The 17,745-nt window shown below is 45.8% G+C and overlaps 1 protein-coding gene across 2 annotated transcripts in view; it reads left to right on the top strand.

Annotated features, from left to right (window-relative positions):
• SMAP2 (small ArfGAP2) overlaps positions 1-17,199 on the top strand; it is a 42,094-nt gene extending 24,895 nt beyond the window's left edge. For both annotated transcript variants that reach the window (XM_063140684.1, XM_063140685.1), the window contains exons 3-10: positions 119-204; positions 1,540-1,618; positions 2,496-2,576; positions 5,004-5,082; positions 9,406-9,500; positions 10,455-10,620; positions 12,939-13,258; positions 15,964-17,199. In XM_063140684.1, the coding sequence (XP_062996754.1) occupies positions 119-204; positions 1,540-1,618; positions 2,496-2,576; positions 5,004-5,082; positions 9,406-9,500; positions 10,455-10,620; positions 12,939-13,258; positions 15,964-16,089 (1,032 nt within the window). In that variant the 3' untranslated portion in view covers positions 16,090-17,199. The remainder of the gene's footprint in view (positions 1-118; positions 205-1,539; positions 1,619-2,495; positions 2,577-5,003; positions 5,083-9,405; positions 9,501-10,454; positions 10,621-12,938; positions 13,259-15,963) is intronic.
• Positions 17,200-17,745: the final 546 nt, after the last annotated feature.

Genomic DNA, 17,745 nt, shown 5'->3' with positions numbered 1-17,745 from the left:
CAACAACAACAACCCACCTATGCTCCAAGGTTAATCAGACCAAAATGAAATGCTTGCAAGAATAACCTACCTGGCACCTGATGTGATACCACTGAGGGTTTCTTACTTCTATTTCCAGTGCATGCAGGAGATGGGAAATGGCAAAGCGAATCGCCTCTATGAAGCTTACCTTCCGGAGAATTTCAGGCGACCTCAGACGGACCAGTATCCTTCCTCTGCCTCTTTTCTCCAAAAGAATACGAAGGCTTTTCATATGGATTGCAGGGAGGGTCTCCCATGAAACTCTGTGTGAACATTCGCAAAGGGATCAGTGCATGACCTCTTTCAGCATCGTTGTGAGGGGTTGGAAGTTTGGAAGAATAAGGCCTTGTAAGATAGAGTTGGTGGAGGGGTTATTGTCCACAACAGGGCAGACAGTTCTAAATCCACAGAGGGGTGGGGTGTGGGTGGGGTGATTAGATGCTGTTTTTTCTCATAACCAGGGCACTTGAATTCTGCATTAGTAGAACAGATGGTGGAACTTTAATGTTGGTGCTCATCTTTCTTAGTGCTGTGACCATGTCTCGATCCTGTCTGCACTGAAATCCTATGCATGCTTAGAATCATAGAATCATAGAGTAGCAGAGTTGGAAGGGAGCTACAAGGCCATCGAGTCCAACCTCCTGCTCAAGGCAAGAATCCACCCTAAAGCATCCCTGACAGATGCTTGTCCAGCTGCCTCTTGAAGGCCTCTAGTGTGGGAGAGCCCACAACCTCCCTAGGTAACTGATTCCATTGTCGTACTGCTCTAACAGTCAGGAAGTTTTTCCTGATGTCCAGCTGGAATCTTGAATGTAAGTCCCATTGACCTTGGTGCAGCTTACATTTGAGTAAACTTACACAGGGGCACGTTAAGGTTTATGCCTCATCCATATCCACCCCTTTTCATCCTCATGTGCTGCTCCTCTCCCTTCAAACACCCCATATATTCCTCCCCTCGATGCAAGAACTCACTCCAGTCTCTGTGCCTTCGGCTTTGGTGTTCCAGCCACACAGGGCAACCTCCTCTTCATTTTATTTTATTTTATTTTAATACATTTCTGCACCAGCCCGGGCCATCCTGTGGTACTCCTATGGTATAGACCAGGGATGAAGAACATGTGGCCCTCCAGATGTTGGACAGCATGTTCTTCATCCCTGGCATAGACTGAGATCCATGTTCTTAATTGCCTGGCCTTCAACCTGCTATCTGGCCAGGTAGATTGGAGACAAAACCATAATGGCATTGGATTGGGACTCTTTGCATGGGCTGTATGTGAACTGTAGCCCACATTCAAATGGCATGGTTGCCTCTTCCGTTGGACTGAGCCATCCAGCACTGCTGTACTGCTTGGCCCAAGATCTTGGCCCATCCTCTCTCTACCCTCGTAACAAGGGCCAAATTCATTGTGGTTCAATAAATGCTCAAGCTATAATTCACTACTGGTGCTATTACCACCACAGATAGGCACAAAGGCCCCACCCCCTCGGCTTCTTCACCCTTAACCTGTTTCCGTGCAGAGCGGTGGAGGGCTTTATCAGGGACAAATACGAAAAGAAGAAGTACCTGGACAGAAGTCTCGACGTCAACGTGCTGCGGGTTGGTCTTAAATGCATGAGAATGTTTGTTGCTCTAGGAATGTGTGGTGTTCATTATGTCCATCTCGCCCAGTCCTGTCTTTTCTGACCACCAGCAGCAGCTATTTAAGACAACCTTCCCCAACCTGGTGCCCTCCAGATGTGTTGGAATCCCCCAGCCAGCTATGCCCAGTCCTGTCTTTTCTGACCAGCAAGCAACTGCCTAAGGGTTCTGGGAGTTGCAGCCCAACACATATGGAGGGCACCAGGTTGGGGAAGGCTGGTCCGAGGCCTCACAGGCATAAAGGTGCTTTTCCCAGCTCTGCCACCAGGAAGAAATGTCGGGTTTTTAATCTGGGCCCATCATCCAAATTGCAATGCTGTAGTTTGGACTAATTCAACAATATAAAACAACCAGATCATTCATGGGCCGGGCTTTAGGAAGATTTTTTACATGTGGGACTGCCCTTCTATGGCAGGAAGGACTAGAATTCCATCTCCAAAAAACATGTGTGCACCACCAACATTTCAGCTGAGATGGCCCCTTTGTCAGAGGCTGCACCAGGTACACCAGGACTTTGAAGAAGTCACATATAGTCTGAACCTGTTGCATTTGCTAAGTAGCCAGGTGTGGTAACTATGCTGCACCCAATTCTCTGGGAGTTGAATGGAATACACTTGAATTTATCTTCCAGGTCTGAGATAAACAGCTTGGGAACCAGGAATCTTTTGCTCCTGTTGGTGCTTGGGTTGGGGGTTCCTTGTGTTTACAAACTAGTTGGGCACTTCCCTGTGAGCATACTGCTAATAATGGATGTTTGCAGCTGGCCCAGAGAGGAAAACGTTACATTGAAATAGATTCCTTTCCCTCTCACCACTTAGTTTTATTGTATGTGCAGAGAGAAAAAGATGACAAATGGAAAAAGGAGGCAGCCTCTGAAAAAAAACTGGAACCAATTATTTTCGAGAAAGTGAAAATGGTAAGACAATCCTTCCAGTTGCTGTTTGTGGTTTCTCCTGAACTTCTAATAGGTGGGTGTTGGAAGGGGAGTTGGGTCAAAGGGACGGACAATTTAGAATTATATGCACTCCTTGTGTATTCATTTTGTTTAGTTGGGAACTGGGATAAATCCTATTTTATCTGCACAATAGCAGGCATTTATTTAGTAAATTTGTATCTAACCTTTCAAGGAGAGCCTTCAGAGCAGCTCCTGGAACATATAGGAAACACAAGGGATACATTAAAAGCTATATACTCAAAAAACAAAAGCAGTCCAGCTGTAGCTTGGTAAGGATGTCGTGAGAGTCTAGGGAGAGGGTGGAGTCCATCAGACCTTCCCTGCTCACATGCCCACCCACCCCCCGGACCCTCTCGCCAAGCAGCCCCGTGCTCCGCAAGCCAGTCCAGCAGCAGCCTGGTCCCTAAGCAAGCAAGCCGCCATTTTATGTAGAAATGCCATCTCAGGGATTTCTGGGAATGTAATGTTGCATAAATTATGACCGTAAATGGGTCGTTTATGCAACATTACAGGCAAGGAGTGACTCCTGCCTTCTCCGCCTGTCAAACCTTCACAGTCCCCTTCCTTGCAAGGAAGGAGTCTGTGAAGGCTTGATAGGTGCAGGGACAGGAACAAGGGGAGAACAACCACTTGACAGGTGGCCACAGAGACTCGGACAGTCGCCATTTTGTGCAAAATGGCAGTTTGGTTTTTACAGAAGAGTAATGTTGCGTAAATGGCAACTCTAAAGGACCCATTTATGGAACATTACAGGTGTACATGGATCTTTTACACTTGCAATATTGCATATATGGGCCACTTATAGCCATCATTTATATAACATTACTTTTCCGTAAACCCCCAAGCAACCATTTTGTGCAAAATGGCGGCTCAGTAAGAGGATGAGTGGCACCATGGTGCTCACCAAGCCAGCCACGTGACACATGGCTCAAGAGGCACTTGGCGAAACCAGAAGCAGAGTCCATCCATCTCTAACTCCTGGTCTCATTTTCACACACACACACACACACACACAGATCACTCCTGGATTATTTTCCCCGCAGAGCAGTTGTTTAAATGATAATTGGGCGAAATCTTCCACATTTACCAGCCTCTTTTCAAGCCACCATTGTAAGCCAGTCTTTAATTCTACTCAGTGAAGCCCATATCCTTGGTGAGCTGGTGGAACAGCTGCCTGCTGGCACGTGTAAAAGCTACACTTGTGGATCAGTCTGTGATGGTTTGATCAGGAGTCCAATCTCTGCCCAAACATCACTGGGGCAGTTCCCTTAAAACTGCTGGTGCCCCTTCCTGGGGAGGGTTGTGTTGGCTCATATTTGGTTGCGTTGGCTCCCTCGTATTTAGTCAAGAAAAACAGCTCAATATGTTGCCCTACATAGTCCAGTGGCACTTGGAGCTGGCAAGCGGAGTTAGTGATGTGAAAGAGGAAAGACACCTGCGTCACAGGAGGGAGAAAACCATGCAGCTCCATTCAAATCCTAGCCTAGTCCTCTTCTCTAATGTGTTGGTTTTATACCTACAGGGAGTTCTCATTAATACACGGGAGCATTTGATTATGCCTGGGGTCTCCAACATGGTACCCACACACAGCTTTTGGTACCCATCAGGCTCCCTAAATCTGCCTTGTGCTTAGATTCTTGGGAAAGTTGTTTTTCTTTTAGTCTCACCAGTTTGCCGTCTATGAAATTAGTGTTTTGTGGGCCATGACAGCCATGACAGCCATTTCAGGGTGAGCTCCACCCCCATGGCAGCCATTTTGTGTGAGCACCCATGACACACAAAATTCCAAATGTGCCCACCAAAGTCAAAGGATTGAGAACCCCTGGATTATGCATTCACCACCCCAGGTCTAAACCTGTAAATTAGGAACAAAGGAAGCTGCCTTATACTGAGTCAGACCATTGGTCCATCTAGCCCAGTATTGTCAACACTGACTGGCAGCAATTGTCCTACCTTAGATGCTGGGGATCAACCTGGGACCTTCTGCATGCCAGGCAAATGCTCTACCACTGAGCTATGATCCCTCCTGGGGGTTCTGTACCACATGACTTATAAATATTTGTGGTTTATCTTGGGGAGACAACAGCGCCCAACAGGCCTGTTTAGCTTCCAAGATTATTATTATTATTATTATTATTATTATTATTATTATTATTATTATTATTTATTTATTTATATAGCACCATCAATGTACATGGTGCTGACTTGAGTGGGCTCTAGAACATGATCCAGAATCTTTTATACATACACGGGCATTTCTTGACAAACCACTTGACATGGAAAAAGTTTCCTAAGAGCCAGAAGTTGGGGGAAAAAACCTTTTTCAATTGATGCATTACAGCAACTTCAAGCCTTGCCTTTGACTTTTGTGGCTTTTATTCCATTTAGCCTCAGAAGAAAGATGACTCTCAGACCAGAAAAAGTCCTTCTAGATCTTCTGAACCTGTTATGGACCTGCTGGGACTAGGTAAGAGTGTATTTCAAGGGAAGCTTTCTGGGCAAATGCTTCTGGTGTCTTTGTGTTTTCTGCAGAAGACACTGTAGGTGCTGAATAAATGTTAAATAGTAATAGGGTTCCTGTGTCCCATTATTGGGAGGAGAACTACTTGCCCTACAGAAAAGAGAACAGAGGAGACCTTATATGATTTTACTGTCGCCAGCAGCTCTTCATCTATGTTGGTGGTTTTCAAACCCTGTTATCTTGCACCCTGGGCTTCCTCTATGAGGGGAACAGGAATGGCAGCCAAGCAATCCATGAACGATAGCTTGTGCCTGATATACTACCAGCCTTCACCTCCTAGGTGAGATACAAGGGAGTGTGCAGTATCATGCTCTCAAGCTTGTGCAGGAGGACCAACAGCATTTCTGTGTGTGCCCCAGATTCCTTTGCAGTGCTCTAGATTTCCCTGGCAGACGTACAGGGCTTTCTCAACGAGCCAGGTCACTGTGCAAAGGCTTCTCTGAATGTAGTGGCCTTAAAAGCCACCAACCTAGAATATTCAGCAGCTATCTCTGCACTAATTTAGGAGGTAGGGAAGATAGATTCCCAGGGCAAGGCACAAAAGGTGTTCAGATGGTGATTTCCGTAGTCAATCCCACTGGATGTCAAGTAACAATCCAGTAAGAGTAAAACTCTTACTGTTGCAAATTGTAGAGCTCAACTTCATAACCTAAACTGTTGCAATTACTCATGAAACTTCCATGAATCAAGACATTCTGTTCACAGGAACGAAACTTGAAAGTGTGTCTTGCTTCCCCTTTCAACAGGAAGTCACCATTCAGAGTTGCATATGGTTATATGAGTAGACCAATAGCATCGTAGTGCATTAGTAAGATATGCAAGATCAAGACTAACAGAAGGAGAAAAATGCCAGCTTGTTCAAAGAATGGGCAGTTTGATCCAAACTGAAGACAATAGATCAAACACTCAACTTGTATGAAATCTTCACAACTGCAGAGAGAAGCAATGGATGGACTGTAGCTCACTGGGACTGCACTTACATTCCATGCAAAAGGTCCTGGGTTCAGTCTAGAGATGTGAAGGCCTAGGAAAAAACACAGAAAAAATAGGGAAAAAACAATTCCCCCCCCCTGTTTTTTTCTGAAGCCTTTTGGGGTTTTTCCCAAAAAATTGAAAAAAAATGGATTATGAGATGTTTTATTTTAGCATGATGAATAAAATACTTAAGACAAGGTGTTCAGATATTTACTTCTCCAAATGATTTCTAAAAACTATGTACAGTATTAGATTATTACAATTTCTGTGCACCAAGGACAAGCAAGTCCTGGGTTGCAAACCTAGACAACAACTCTCAAATGCAAGAGCAAGATGCATTTCTGCCTCTAGGGGGCAGCACTGCCACTGAAGCAGAGACTGAAACTGATAGTGATGGCCATAGCTCAGGAAATGAGTGATAAAATTTCATGCATATTCATTGAACCTTGGTCCCCTTTTTTCTATTCTTTTTATGGGAATGAGTGCTTTATGTCTGCTTGACACTGTGGAGGACTAGCGCAGACATGAAAAAAATTCTTTTTTACTAATGTTGATGGTTTCTTCTGTTGTTGTTGTTTTTAATTGTGTTTTTGCCTGCTCCTCATAAACTGGCAAAACCAACGAGATTCCTTACAGTTCAGGTGGTCCTAAAAGTTCAGGATTTGTTACCAAAAAGGTTTAAAAAATGTTTTTTTAAAAAAGTACATTCAATTTGTAATAATTATTTGAATACGCTGTACTTTTAATATACCAAATGTAATAATGTTATGTTCGTAAAGTAACAAAGTGACTTTCAATCTGTAAAAAGTGCTAATATTGCATTATTTCAATTTTTCCGAAAAATTTCCTTCCCCCCCCCCCCCCCCGAAAATAGCTGGGGAAAACCCGTTTTTTTTTTTCCATGAAATTTTTTCCAGAAATTTTACATCTCTAGTTCAGTCCCTGGCATCTTCAGGTAGGGCTGGGAATGACCCTGTCTAAAGTCTTGGAGAGCTGTTTCTAGTCACTTTAGGCAGTGCGGAGTTAGATGAACCAATTGTTTGGCTAGGTATACAAGGCAGTTTCCTTTAAGCATAAAAGCAACTCCTCTTTCACCCATTGGTCTCCTTCCACAACCTTAACAAAGCCTAAGCACACAAAATGCATTTGCTAATATTCCCAACAGGGCCGGCCCTGTCATTCGGCAGAGTGAGGCAGTTGCCTCAGGCTGCAGATCTTGGGAGGTCAGCAGCAAGGTATCAGAGGAAAAACTTGTGTGCCAGGCAGCCTACCCTGTGCCCCTTAAATTAGCTTTCAGGTGAAGTGGAAGATGCTGTCCCATCAGCAGCGTCGAAGACAGATTCAGTGTTGAAGACAGTTGTTAGGGGGAGGGGGAGCATCTTGTTCTTTGCTTCAATCAGGAGTTGTCTTGGGCCAGCCCTGATTCTGAGAGGCACAGAATTGCCTTTGCTCAGTCTCTCTTCCTTCCACCCCCACTCCTGGGACCTCTTCCTTATACCTCCTACTTGAACAAAACACTGGATGAATCCTTGTTCTCTCTGTTCCCCTGTTTTGTAGCATGTGCTAGGCTGGTACTCTGCCATTCTTCAGTCTTGACCAGGACCACCGCTGATGTAGGAAATGCATTCCTGCATAAAGAGTGTGAACAGCACAAAAATGCGTGTGTTTAATTTTGCAGTGCTGCAAGTTTTGTCTGCTCATATTTTGTCGCTTTTCTTATTTTATGGTGTTGTGTTTATGTTTGTTGCAAGCAGCCCAGAGAATGTTGTTATGGGGTGGTCTACAAATGTCTGAAATACATATACATAAATAAAATAACAGCTCCTGGAAGACACACTTTCCTTTTATCCAGGAGGAGGACCCATCGTTGGCACGTGGCTAGCATGCAGAAGATCCCAGCTTCTGTCCTTGGTATCGCCCATTAAAACACGGATGGGGAACGTCTGGCCCCCAGATGTTGCCGAACTCCAACTCCCATCAGCCGTAGCCAACATAGCAGATGGAGGTGATGGGAGTTCCAGTCCAATAACATCTGGAAGGCCACACATTCCCCATTCCTGTGTTAAAAGGGTCTCCCTCTTTCTGCCTGTAATCTGTGAGCCATCGCCAGAAAGCGTGTTCTGCCTTAGTCCAGCATAGATGGGCTATTGGGCTGATTTGGTGTAGGGCAGCCTTGAGGATGACAATTAGTTACGTATTCTATTGTTTTGTTCCCTTCTGCCACGGACATTCAGAGCCCAGCTCTGTGTGTGTGTGTGTGTGTGTTTAATGCTTATATTTAAAGAACAGCAAAGCAAAACTGCAAGCCGTGCTTGAAATTCTCATTAACTGGGCTGCGGTGGTTCAGCTCTCTGCATCAGTTCCTTAATGAGGTTAAGGAAGCAGCTGCAGATGCTTCTCTCTTGCGCACTGGTCTCTCTCCTCCCTCACTCCTTTTCTCAGATTTGCAGCATGTACTTTGCCCTTGCAGGTGAGCTGCCCAAGAGCTGTTCAGCTATTGGGCGGTATAAAAATGTAATAAATAATAAGTAAATAAATTCCCTAGAGGAGGTCACAGGAGCAACTCCTTTGGGGTGTTTGAAAGCTCTCTTTACTCCGTAGCACCGGTTCCTAGCTTGACTCCTCTCTGAGCTGCAACCTGACGCTGCAGCTGAGCGTGTGGTCTCCATTGCAGCTGCAGGAGCAGTAAAATGCCAGGCACGGCTGGGTTTAAACAACAGTGCGGGCCAGCGTGGCATCAACTGCAGGACAGTGGCTGCTGCCAGTCAAGGACGGAGCAAGGGGGTTGAAGCTGAAAATTCCAGGCTGACTTTTTCAGGGGGAGAATTGTGACTGTGCTGGGGAACACAGGTCGCAGCGGGAATGCTCCTGGCAGTTTCCTCGTTTATGCTGAAGCCATGTTTGTGCCATAGGTTCTGCAAAAACCAGCTCCTTAGGAATCTTACCTTCCACGCAAAAACCAAAAGCGTGTTTCTCGCTCTTGTGGTGATGGCTGCCAGTTTACCCTTTTAAGTGTGTGAGCAAGGCCTGGTGAAAGAACAGAAGCCAGAGGAGTGGCTGACAAAGAACTCCGGTGGTTGGACTCCTAAGAGCAGAGTGTACACAGCCGTGTGCCGCTTGGGGGCCAAAAAGCACCAAACGGTGGTGGTTCAATTAGGGATTTAGCTGCTGTCCAGATTTTGGCCACCAATTGACTTTCATTGAGTTTAGACCGTCCAACACGATTGGCTATTTGGGATCCGTTAGCTGCTCCTTGCTGCTGCTCCCTTAACACCATCTCCCTTTCTCTCCCAGATGTTCCTGTCTCAACTGCCCTCCCCAACGGCAGATCCAGTAGCTGCTTAGAGAAGGACCTGGACCTATTTGGCTCTATGGGCTCTGACAGGAAGGTGAGAAAAGTGTGATCATACAGGTGCAGGGGAGGAAGGTTCATGCAGCTAGGTTTATGTGCATCTGCTACCCACTTCTAAATGTGTGCACTCAGTAAAGCCTCACTGACGTCCATGGGATTTGCTTGTTTCTATGCTTGCCTCTAAATCCAAATTCATTTATCATGGTCTGTGACCAGATTGAAAATACAAATTATACTCTCTTATCAGCCTTCCCCAAACTGGTGCCCTCCAGATGTGTTGGACTACAACTCCTAGCATCCCTCAGCCAGCATAGTTGTAGTCCAACACATCTGGAGGGCACCAGGTTAGGGAAGACTGCTCTATACACGGAGAGAGAAAAAGAAAGAGAGAGAGAGCAGAACACCATCAGTGTTAGACAAATCCAGAACGTGTTAGCTGGGCTCTCAACTTAACAGCCACAGAAAGAACTTTGCAACCTCTTCAGTAACTACGGGGATGGTGTTGGCTAAACAAAAGTATACCTAAAACATTTCTACACAAGGCAATTTTGATAATAAAGGCAAAATCATTACTCTGCTAATACTGGTAGAAATTGCAATAGACACATGCATTGCAGTCTCAAAAGTCTTCTGAGCCTCGCGGACACTAAGGTTGGAATGAAAAGCTGTTGCTGAACCACCTCTCTGACATGGGCAGATGGTCTTTGCTGATCTGCCTCTGGCTGAAATCTCAGCCAGTTAGTCAGTGGGTTGCCCTCAGCAAACCTGATCGTTTGGGCCTGGCCCTACATCGCAGAGATGTTATAGGGATTGTAACTCAGTTTGTATGATACCTTGAATGCCTTTTGGGCAGAAAGAGTGGTGGAAAATAAGGTATAGCTCACAGATATTTATGTGAAATGCTTTCAGGTATTTAAGAAAAGTGTTGAATAAATTACTCCCCACAGCCATCACCACCTTCAGAGATAAACCTAGTATATTCTCTCACCAGGTTGTTGGCTCAATGCCCACAGCTGGAAGTGCTGGATCTGTTCCCGAAAACCTGAACCTTTTCCCTGAGCCTGGAAGCAAGGGCGAAGAGGTGGGGAAGAAGCAACTCTCTAAGGATTCTATCCTCTCCTTGTATGGCTCCCAGACACCACAAATACCTGCACAAGGTACCCATTGGATGGGAAAGGGATAAGGGAAAGATCCAGTGGTCAATGAAACCTAATGCTGCTTCTGAGATAGAGAAGTATTTGGGAATGTGTGTAACCAGTAGAGAATAAATTATATAATAAGCTAACTTGCTTTCTGGCTGAAACAAGTTTATGTTGCATTGCTTGGAGCAGCTTCTAAACTTTGGAAATTATGTGTACATTCCAAGTTAGTAGGTTGACAATAAGATGCTTAAAATGCATAGTTAAGTTTGTTCCTGTGTTCTGATGCATTTTGTCAATGTGCCAGGGCTATGACAAGTAAGCAAACTGGCTACCTATGTGGATGGTGGTGTGGGTAGCATTCTGCTGCACATTTCTGTAATCCCTGAGATGAGGCTGAGATGTGTTTTTGGGGGAGGGGGGACTGAATGAAGAGCCCTCCTTTTTCCCCCTCCCAAAAGACTAAGCGATTTAGAGAGGGCATGTGCAGAATGCCTTCCTTTGGCGAAGCAAGGTTGGTGCCCACCAGGAGAGGCCACCTTTTCAGTAGTGGCCTCTCAGTTTATGGCCTGCTCTCCCTTACAAAGGCTGTGAGAATAGCTCTCTGGCTTCTGCAAGCAGGCCCAGATCTTTTGCAGGGTAATTCTTTTCCCCTGCTGTAACTCCTGTAGTTACACATTGCTTTAGACCAGGGGCGAGGAAATTGTGACCTTGCAGCTATTGTTGGACTACACCTCCTATCAGCTCTAGCCGACATAGCCCATAGTGAGGGATGGTGGGAGTTGCAGTCCAGCAGCATCACGAAGGCCACAAGTTCCCCATCCTTGTGTTGAAAGGGTCTCCAAGAATACCTTTTTCTGCCTGTCATCTGTGAGCCATGGCCAGCCAGAGTTTTCTGTCCTAATCTAGAGTAGATGGATTGTCGGTCTGATTTGGTGTAGTTTTAGATGCGTCTTTCCGGATTCAATGCTAAAAATTATTTATTTATTTCATTTCTATAGCGCCCAATAGCCAAAGCTGTTTGGGCGATTCATAGAAACTATTAGTAGATTCTATTGCATTATGGAAATGCCTATAAGACTTCACAGTTGGTAGTTTTAGTTACGTTTTTATCCTGCTCTTCCTCCAAGTAACTCAAAGGCTCAGTTCAGACAACACGTTTCTTTATGCAGTGTGAAAACTGCACTCAGCGGTTGAGTTTTTAGGAGGTACTCCCCACACAACATGTTCTAATTCCACTGTTGTGTTCCTCCACCTTCTCTCCTTCCCCGGTCCTCCCGATGGTATCCCATCAGCCATTGCTGCAAAAACAACAACAACAATCTCAGCAGCTCTCCTAGAGTGGCACTCCCTCCTTTCGCCACTCTTGCCAGGGAACTCTGTAGCCAGCGGGAAAAGCCAACTCAACGCAACAGAGAACTCCACGGAGCCCTCCACAACATGCAACACAACAGTTGTGCAGGAACTCTCCTCTGCACAGCATGGATATTCAGCATGGAGCGTTTTCCCAAAAAAACCTCCAGCGTTTCATGGAGTTTTCCTAGCAGACAACAAATTTCTCAACAGTGGTGTAAAAACTCCACTGTGGAGCTCTAAAACCAACGTTGAGAAATGTGTTGTGTGAACTGAGCCAAGGTTGTCTTATGGTTCCCCCTGCCTGTTTTATCCTTGTAACAATGTCCAAGGTAGATTAGGCTGAGCGGTAGTGACTGGCCCATGGTCCAATTTTTAGCCTCATGGCTGAACAGAGATTTGAACCTGCATCTCTCCCATCCTAGTCTGACACTAACCCCTACGTCAGACTGGGTGCAGAGGGGTAGTTCAGCTCTTCTGTCCTCCGCCCTCGGCTGCTTTGCTGTTCTGGCTCCAACATTGCATGCTATCATTGCAAAGCCTCCGGAGCGCTCACCTGGGTTTCAGTCAGGAATGCGGGAAACGCATCACCCATCCCTGTCTCTCGTCACAAGGTTAGATCCCGGGTGAGGGCGGGGTTGAGGAGAAGAGGAGACGTCATTGCCTTTTTTCCTTTCCTTCCAGTTCTCAGCCTTGTTTCTTGGTCACCTCCAGTGTGACACACAGAATTGGCTTTAAAAGCTAGATTGAAAAGCTGCAGCCTCAGGGGTGCTGAGCAGAAAGACGGGACAAAACCACAGGTCACGTCTGTCCCTCCCTCCAGTGCTAATTCCTTTTTATTTTATTTTTATTAAGTTTTCAAAAATGCAGAATAAAACAAGAACGAAACATATTGGCATTAATTCACCGTCGCTCCGCTTCCCTTCCCCAAGCTTGGTCAGTTTCAAAATTCTTTAATCCCTTTTTAAAAACCTCTCCTCTAGGAGCTGTCTTCATAGCCCCAACCCAGATGGGGTACCCGGCAGCATACCCCAGCTTCCCAGGCATGGCACCACCCAGCGGCATGATGGGCGGCATGATGGCACCACCGGTTGGGGTGATGGCACAGCCGGGAGCAGCTGGCATGGTGGCCCCCATGGCAATCCCAGCGGGTTATGTAGGCGGCATGCAGACGGCTGTCATCGGAGTTCCCAACGGGATGATGGCACCGCAGCAGGCCGGGTATGTGGCGGGCATGGCCCCCGTCCCTCCGCCTGTGTATGGTGTGCAACCAGCCCAGCAGCTGCAGTGGAATATTGCTCAGGTATGAGGTGGCATGGGGGGAGGGGGCGGGCACAGGCTGCTGCTGCACCTGATAACACATTGCTTAATGACACTCAGAACTCATTTGAGTGTGAGATTATAGCTCTCTTGCATCCTTTGGAAATGACTCTCCGGCCCGGTTCGCACGTCGTGAGAAACCATGGTGGGTGACTTGCCCTGTGGGGCTTCTCGTCGCAGTAGCAGTGGCCACCATTTTGAATAGTCAGGGTGTCGTGGGGATGTGGCGTAGCTTCCTGTTACATGAGAACCCAGCGAGGCTGGGTGGTTGTTGGGGAGGGCGCATGGAAAGGCCACCTGAAACCCTAAAACAGCCCATGGGCTCTGGGTGGTTTGTGAAGCACCCCAACAATCCACCCTTGCTGGGTTCACAGGTAGCAAGAAGCCATGGCAGAGAGGGCTTGGATGACCAGCCGGGCGCCCATGGTCACAGCAACCCACCGTTGCTCATCAGCCACAGTGGTCTGCAGGGATCATGCAAACCAGGTCTACACTTTTTTACAGAACGTGTAGAAGTTCAACATTTCTAGCATGGCCTTTTGCCAAAGAGCTGGAATGGTTAATCCTAATAGCTGGGAGGAGATATGGGAGAGCAATGACCAGTGGAAAGGACTAAAGTCGGCAGCTAGCTTTAGGCAGTGGATCTAGCTGATGAAGGAAAGCACACTTTGGCCACATCTGTCAACCACGTAACTAAAGACTGGTGTCTCTGTCTGTATAAATAAAATTAGTGTGTAATTTTATTATTAGAATCTGTTGTAAGACATCTTGAGGATCATTTCTTGAATGGCAGGATATGCATCTTCTAAATACATAAAATTTTGCCCCCACTGATTGATTTACATTCTCAGTGTGCAAGCTGCTTTCTGTGGCCCAGGCCTTCAACGTGTCTCAAGGAAATGGGTGAAATAAATGTAATCAATAGGAACTGCAACATTTTTAAAACAAAAACACTGGGTCCCTCTCTTGGTTCTTGTGTTCTATTGTAAGATGGAATTAAAAATGAAATCTTAAAATTAGATGGTCTCTCCTTTTCTCCCTTTCCCAAAAGACACCTATATAGAGATATGGGGAGTAGGCAGACATATTTAATTTTCACTAGTTCATATCCAAGGGAGAGAATGTTATATTTCTAGGGTAACCACTCAGACCACTTCTGCAGAACTGTCAAATAGAATATCTTCCATGTTCATTTTTTGCCTCAAAAGCAGTGGATCGGGGCAGGCGGGATGACATCCCCTGAGTAAAATTTTACAACTACCATTCCCTCCTCCCGCTTAAGAACATATAAGAAGGGCCATGATGGATCAGATTGAGGGTCCATCTAGTCCAGCACTCTGTTCACACAATGGCCAACCAGCTGTCGACCGGGAACCAACACAGCAGGACATGGTGCAACAACACCCTCCCACCTATGTTCCCCAGCAACTGGTGCACACAGACTTGCTGCCTCAGATACTGGAGGTAGCACACAACCATCAGGACCAGTAGCCATGGAGAGCCTTCTCCTCCAGAAATTTATCCAACCCACTTTTAAAGACATCCAAATTGGTGGCCATCACTACATTTTATTATTATTATTATTATTTTATGCACCATCAATGTAGTGAATTCCATAATTTAACTCTGCGCTGTGTGAAGAAGCACTTCCTTTTATTTGCCCTGAATCTCCCGCCAATCAGCTTCATGGGAAGAACAAGGGTTCTAGTATTGTGTGTGTGAGAGAGAGAAATGTCTTCCTCTCCACATTCTCCACACCAGGCATAGTTTTGTACTCCTCTATCATGTCTCCCCTCAGCCTCCTTTTTTTCCAAACTAAGCAGCTGTAGCTGTTGTAACCTTCCCTCCTAGGGGAGATGCTCCAGCCCCCTAATCACTTTAGTTGCACTTTTCTGCACTTTTTCCAGCTCTATAATACCTTTTTTTGTAGGTGTGGTGACCAGAATTGTATACGGTATTCTTAGTGATGCTTTAGTAGCTATTTCTTTCCTCCTTGAGTGAAATAGGCCAATTTGGGAATCACATACTAGAATTGATATCACAACTGTGTGTTGATGTGACTTAAGAGCAATTGAAGGACATTAAGATAATGTCAACGCTCGGGTTAATCAGCACTCACCTGAAGAACCTTTTCTTGACCCCGCCCCCTCCCAAAAAAGTCACGGGAGGGTGTGTGTGTGTGTGTGTTTTAATTGACAATGCTTTTTACGGGCTCAGTATCACATGGCTCCAGAAAATGCCCCATGTCCCTTGGAAGTTGGGACAGGATACAAGCGAAGAAACAGTTGCCATCTTGGAGCCAAACAGGTAACATCAGGTTCTCTTAGTGCAGCCTTCCTCAACCTAGTGGCCACCAAAGGTATTGGAGTGCAACTCCCATCATCCCCAGTCAGCCATGCTGTGTTTAGCCCATGTTAGTTTCCAACATAGAATGGGCATATATTTTTCCTAAGGCTTGTGTCATCACTGCCAAATACATAAGAAATTGTGATACCTTGAAGTGCCTAGCTGGGCCCACCATGGTCACTAGTAATTGGTTATTGAACCTAGTTGCTGGCAAACCCAGAAAATGAGAACACCGAAGGTATAATGGGAGGCTTAGAAGTCATCTGCTTCACAGCAGGTAACTTGAGAAATGCATGTAGGACCACTGGCCTCTGACCAATTTCTTGCCTTCTCCCTCCTTAGATGACGCAGCAGATGGCTGGCATGAACTTCTACGGCACAAATGGGATGATGGGGTATGGACAGTCCATGGGCAGAGGAGGAACTCAAGGAAGCAACCAAACCCTCAGTTCTCAGGTGTGGAAATAGCGCACCCGGACTCGGACCATTTCCACCTTTCTTGCTTCTCTTCTCTTGTGTTTTTGCTTTTTGTTTTTTGTTCCTGTATTAAAAGTTGCTCCCTGAGGTTATTTTAAGGTTTCAATTTCCTTTGTGGGGGTCTCGGCCAGACCTTCCTTGTATGTAACGGAGACACACACACACCCCCGCTGCCACTTCCCCACTCCACATCCAAGACACAAATGGAGTTGGAGTCTTCACTATCTTGGCTCACTAAAATATGCACACTTTGCAGCGGGTGGGGGTGGGGGGGCAATGTGAGGTGGCAGCTGGGCTTTCTGGTGGGATTTAGCCATAACAAATAGGCCTTGTCCTGGGCCTTTGGAAAGGGTTGTGATGGCTGAGGTAACTCTTGACTTCACATCTTGAGTCATAGCTACAACTGAAGGAACTCTATTTTTTTTTTTTACCCATTAGAACAGAAAATACTGAAAATATGAGTTCTCACCTGATGTTAGGTAGGTTTTCTTCCTTTCTTCCCCCACCCTTTTCTTTTCACTGACACATCCTATTCTTTTATTCCTGTGGAGGTTTCCAGAATTAGTTCCATCTTTCATGAGCTTGAAATCTTCTTCCCTTGGAGATGGTGGGATTCCCACAAGACTGGAGCACAAATTCTTGTATTCTGGAACTGGGGTGAGGTGGAGATTCCGCCTCTTAGGAGCAACCGCTGCTTCTGTCTAACCTGTGGTGTTGACATGTTTAAACAAGCCTTCCTCTTCTTCTCCTCTCTCCCCCCGCCTTTTTTCTTTCTTTCACATTTAATGACCTAGTTGATCAAGAGCCAAGATTCTGTGGCAAGTTTTTCCTTGCACTTTTTTGCACTTTTTTCTGTGTACTTCCCCCTCCTCCACGCACATGCGTGCACACTTGCCAGCATGAAGGTTTTAGTGGTGGAGAACAAATCACAGGACCGGGGCAGCCTGGCTCTCTTTCCTCGTTTCCGCCACTTCACGGGAAAGAATATCCCACCTGCCGTTTTGAAAGACTTTGTCAGCATACATGAAAGCTGGGCATCTACTGTCTACTTTACCTTGTGTATATGTAAATTCCTTAATAAAACTATTGCAGTGAAACATTCGCTTGTTTCTCTGATGTTAAATTATTGTGTGTGTGTGTGTGCGTGCGTGTCCCAAATTAATTGTGTACACTGAATGGTGTTACATTGCCTCTGCTAAGCAGCCGTTGTAGCAATTACCTGGTGTTTTGCATAGAGTATTACATGTATTGATTCTCTGCTTGTTGACTAGAAGTCATGGGCTGGGGGTTGCTTGGTACTGTAAAGCTCAATGATCTTTTAAGAACAGATTTGTTCCCTTTGTGGCCATAGTGGCTGATCAAGAGAAACAAAGCTATATAGATTAGATCTCCAGGGCTGTGGTAGACTCCAGTCCCGGCCCGGCCTATGCTAACAGCCCCTCTACTATTATGGAGGATGAGAGTCTCAGGCAGGAAGGCATACTACTGAAGAAGAGGAAAACCTGTAGGGTTATGTCTCTGTGATCAACTGGCATGCTCTTGTGCAAAGGATATGCCTCCAAGGAGGAGGAAATCCTGATAATGAGACATTTAATAATGAAGAATATAGAGACATGTTGACTTGCCTAAAAACCTTCACGCAAGGCA

The sequence above is a fragment of the Elgaria multicarinata genome, chromosome 13, assembly GCF_023053635.1.
Source record: "Elgaria multicarinata webbii isolate HBS135686 ecotype San Diego chromosome 13, rElgMul1.1.pri, whole genome shotgun sequence".
NCBI lineage: Eukaryota > Metazoa > Chordata > Lepidosauria > Squamata > Anguidae > Elgaria > Elgaria multicarinata.
Note: the sequence above shows the minus strand (reverse complement) of the source record. Positions and strands in the feature narration are given on the sequence as shown.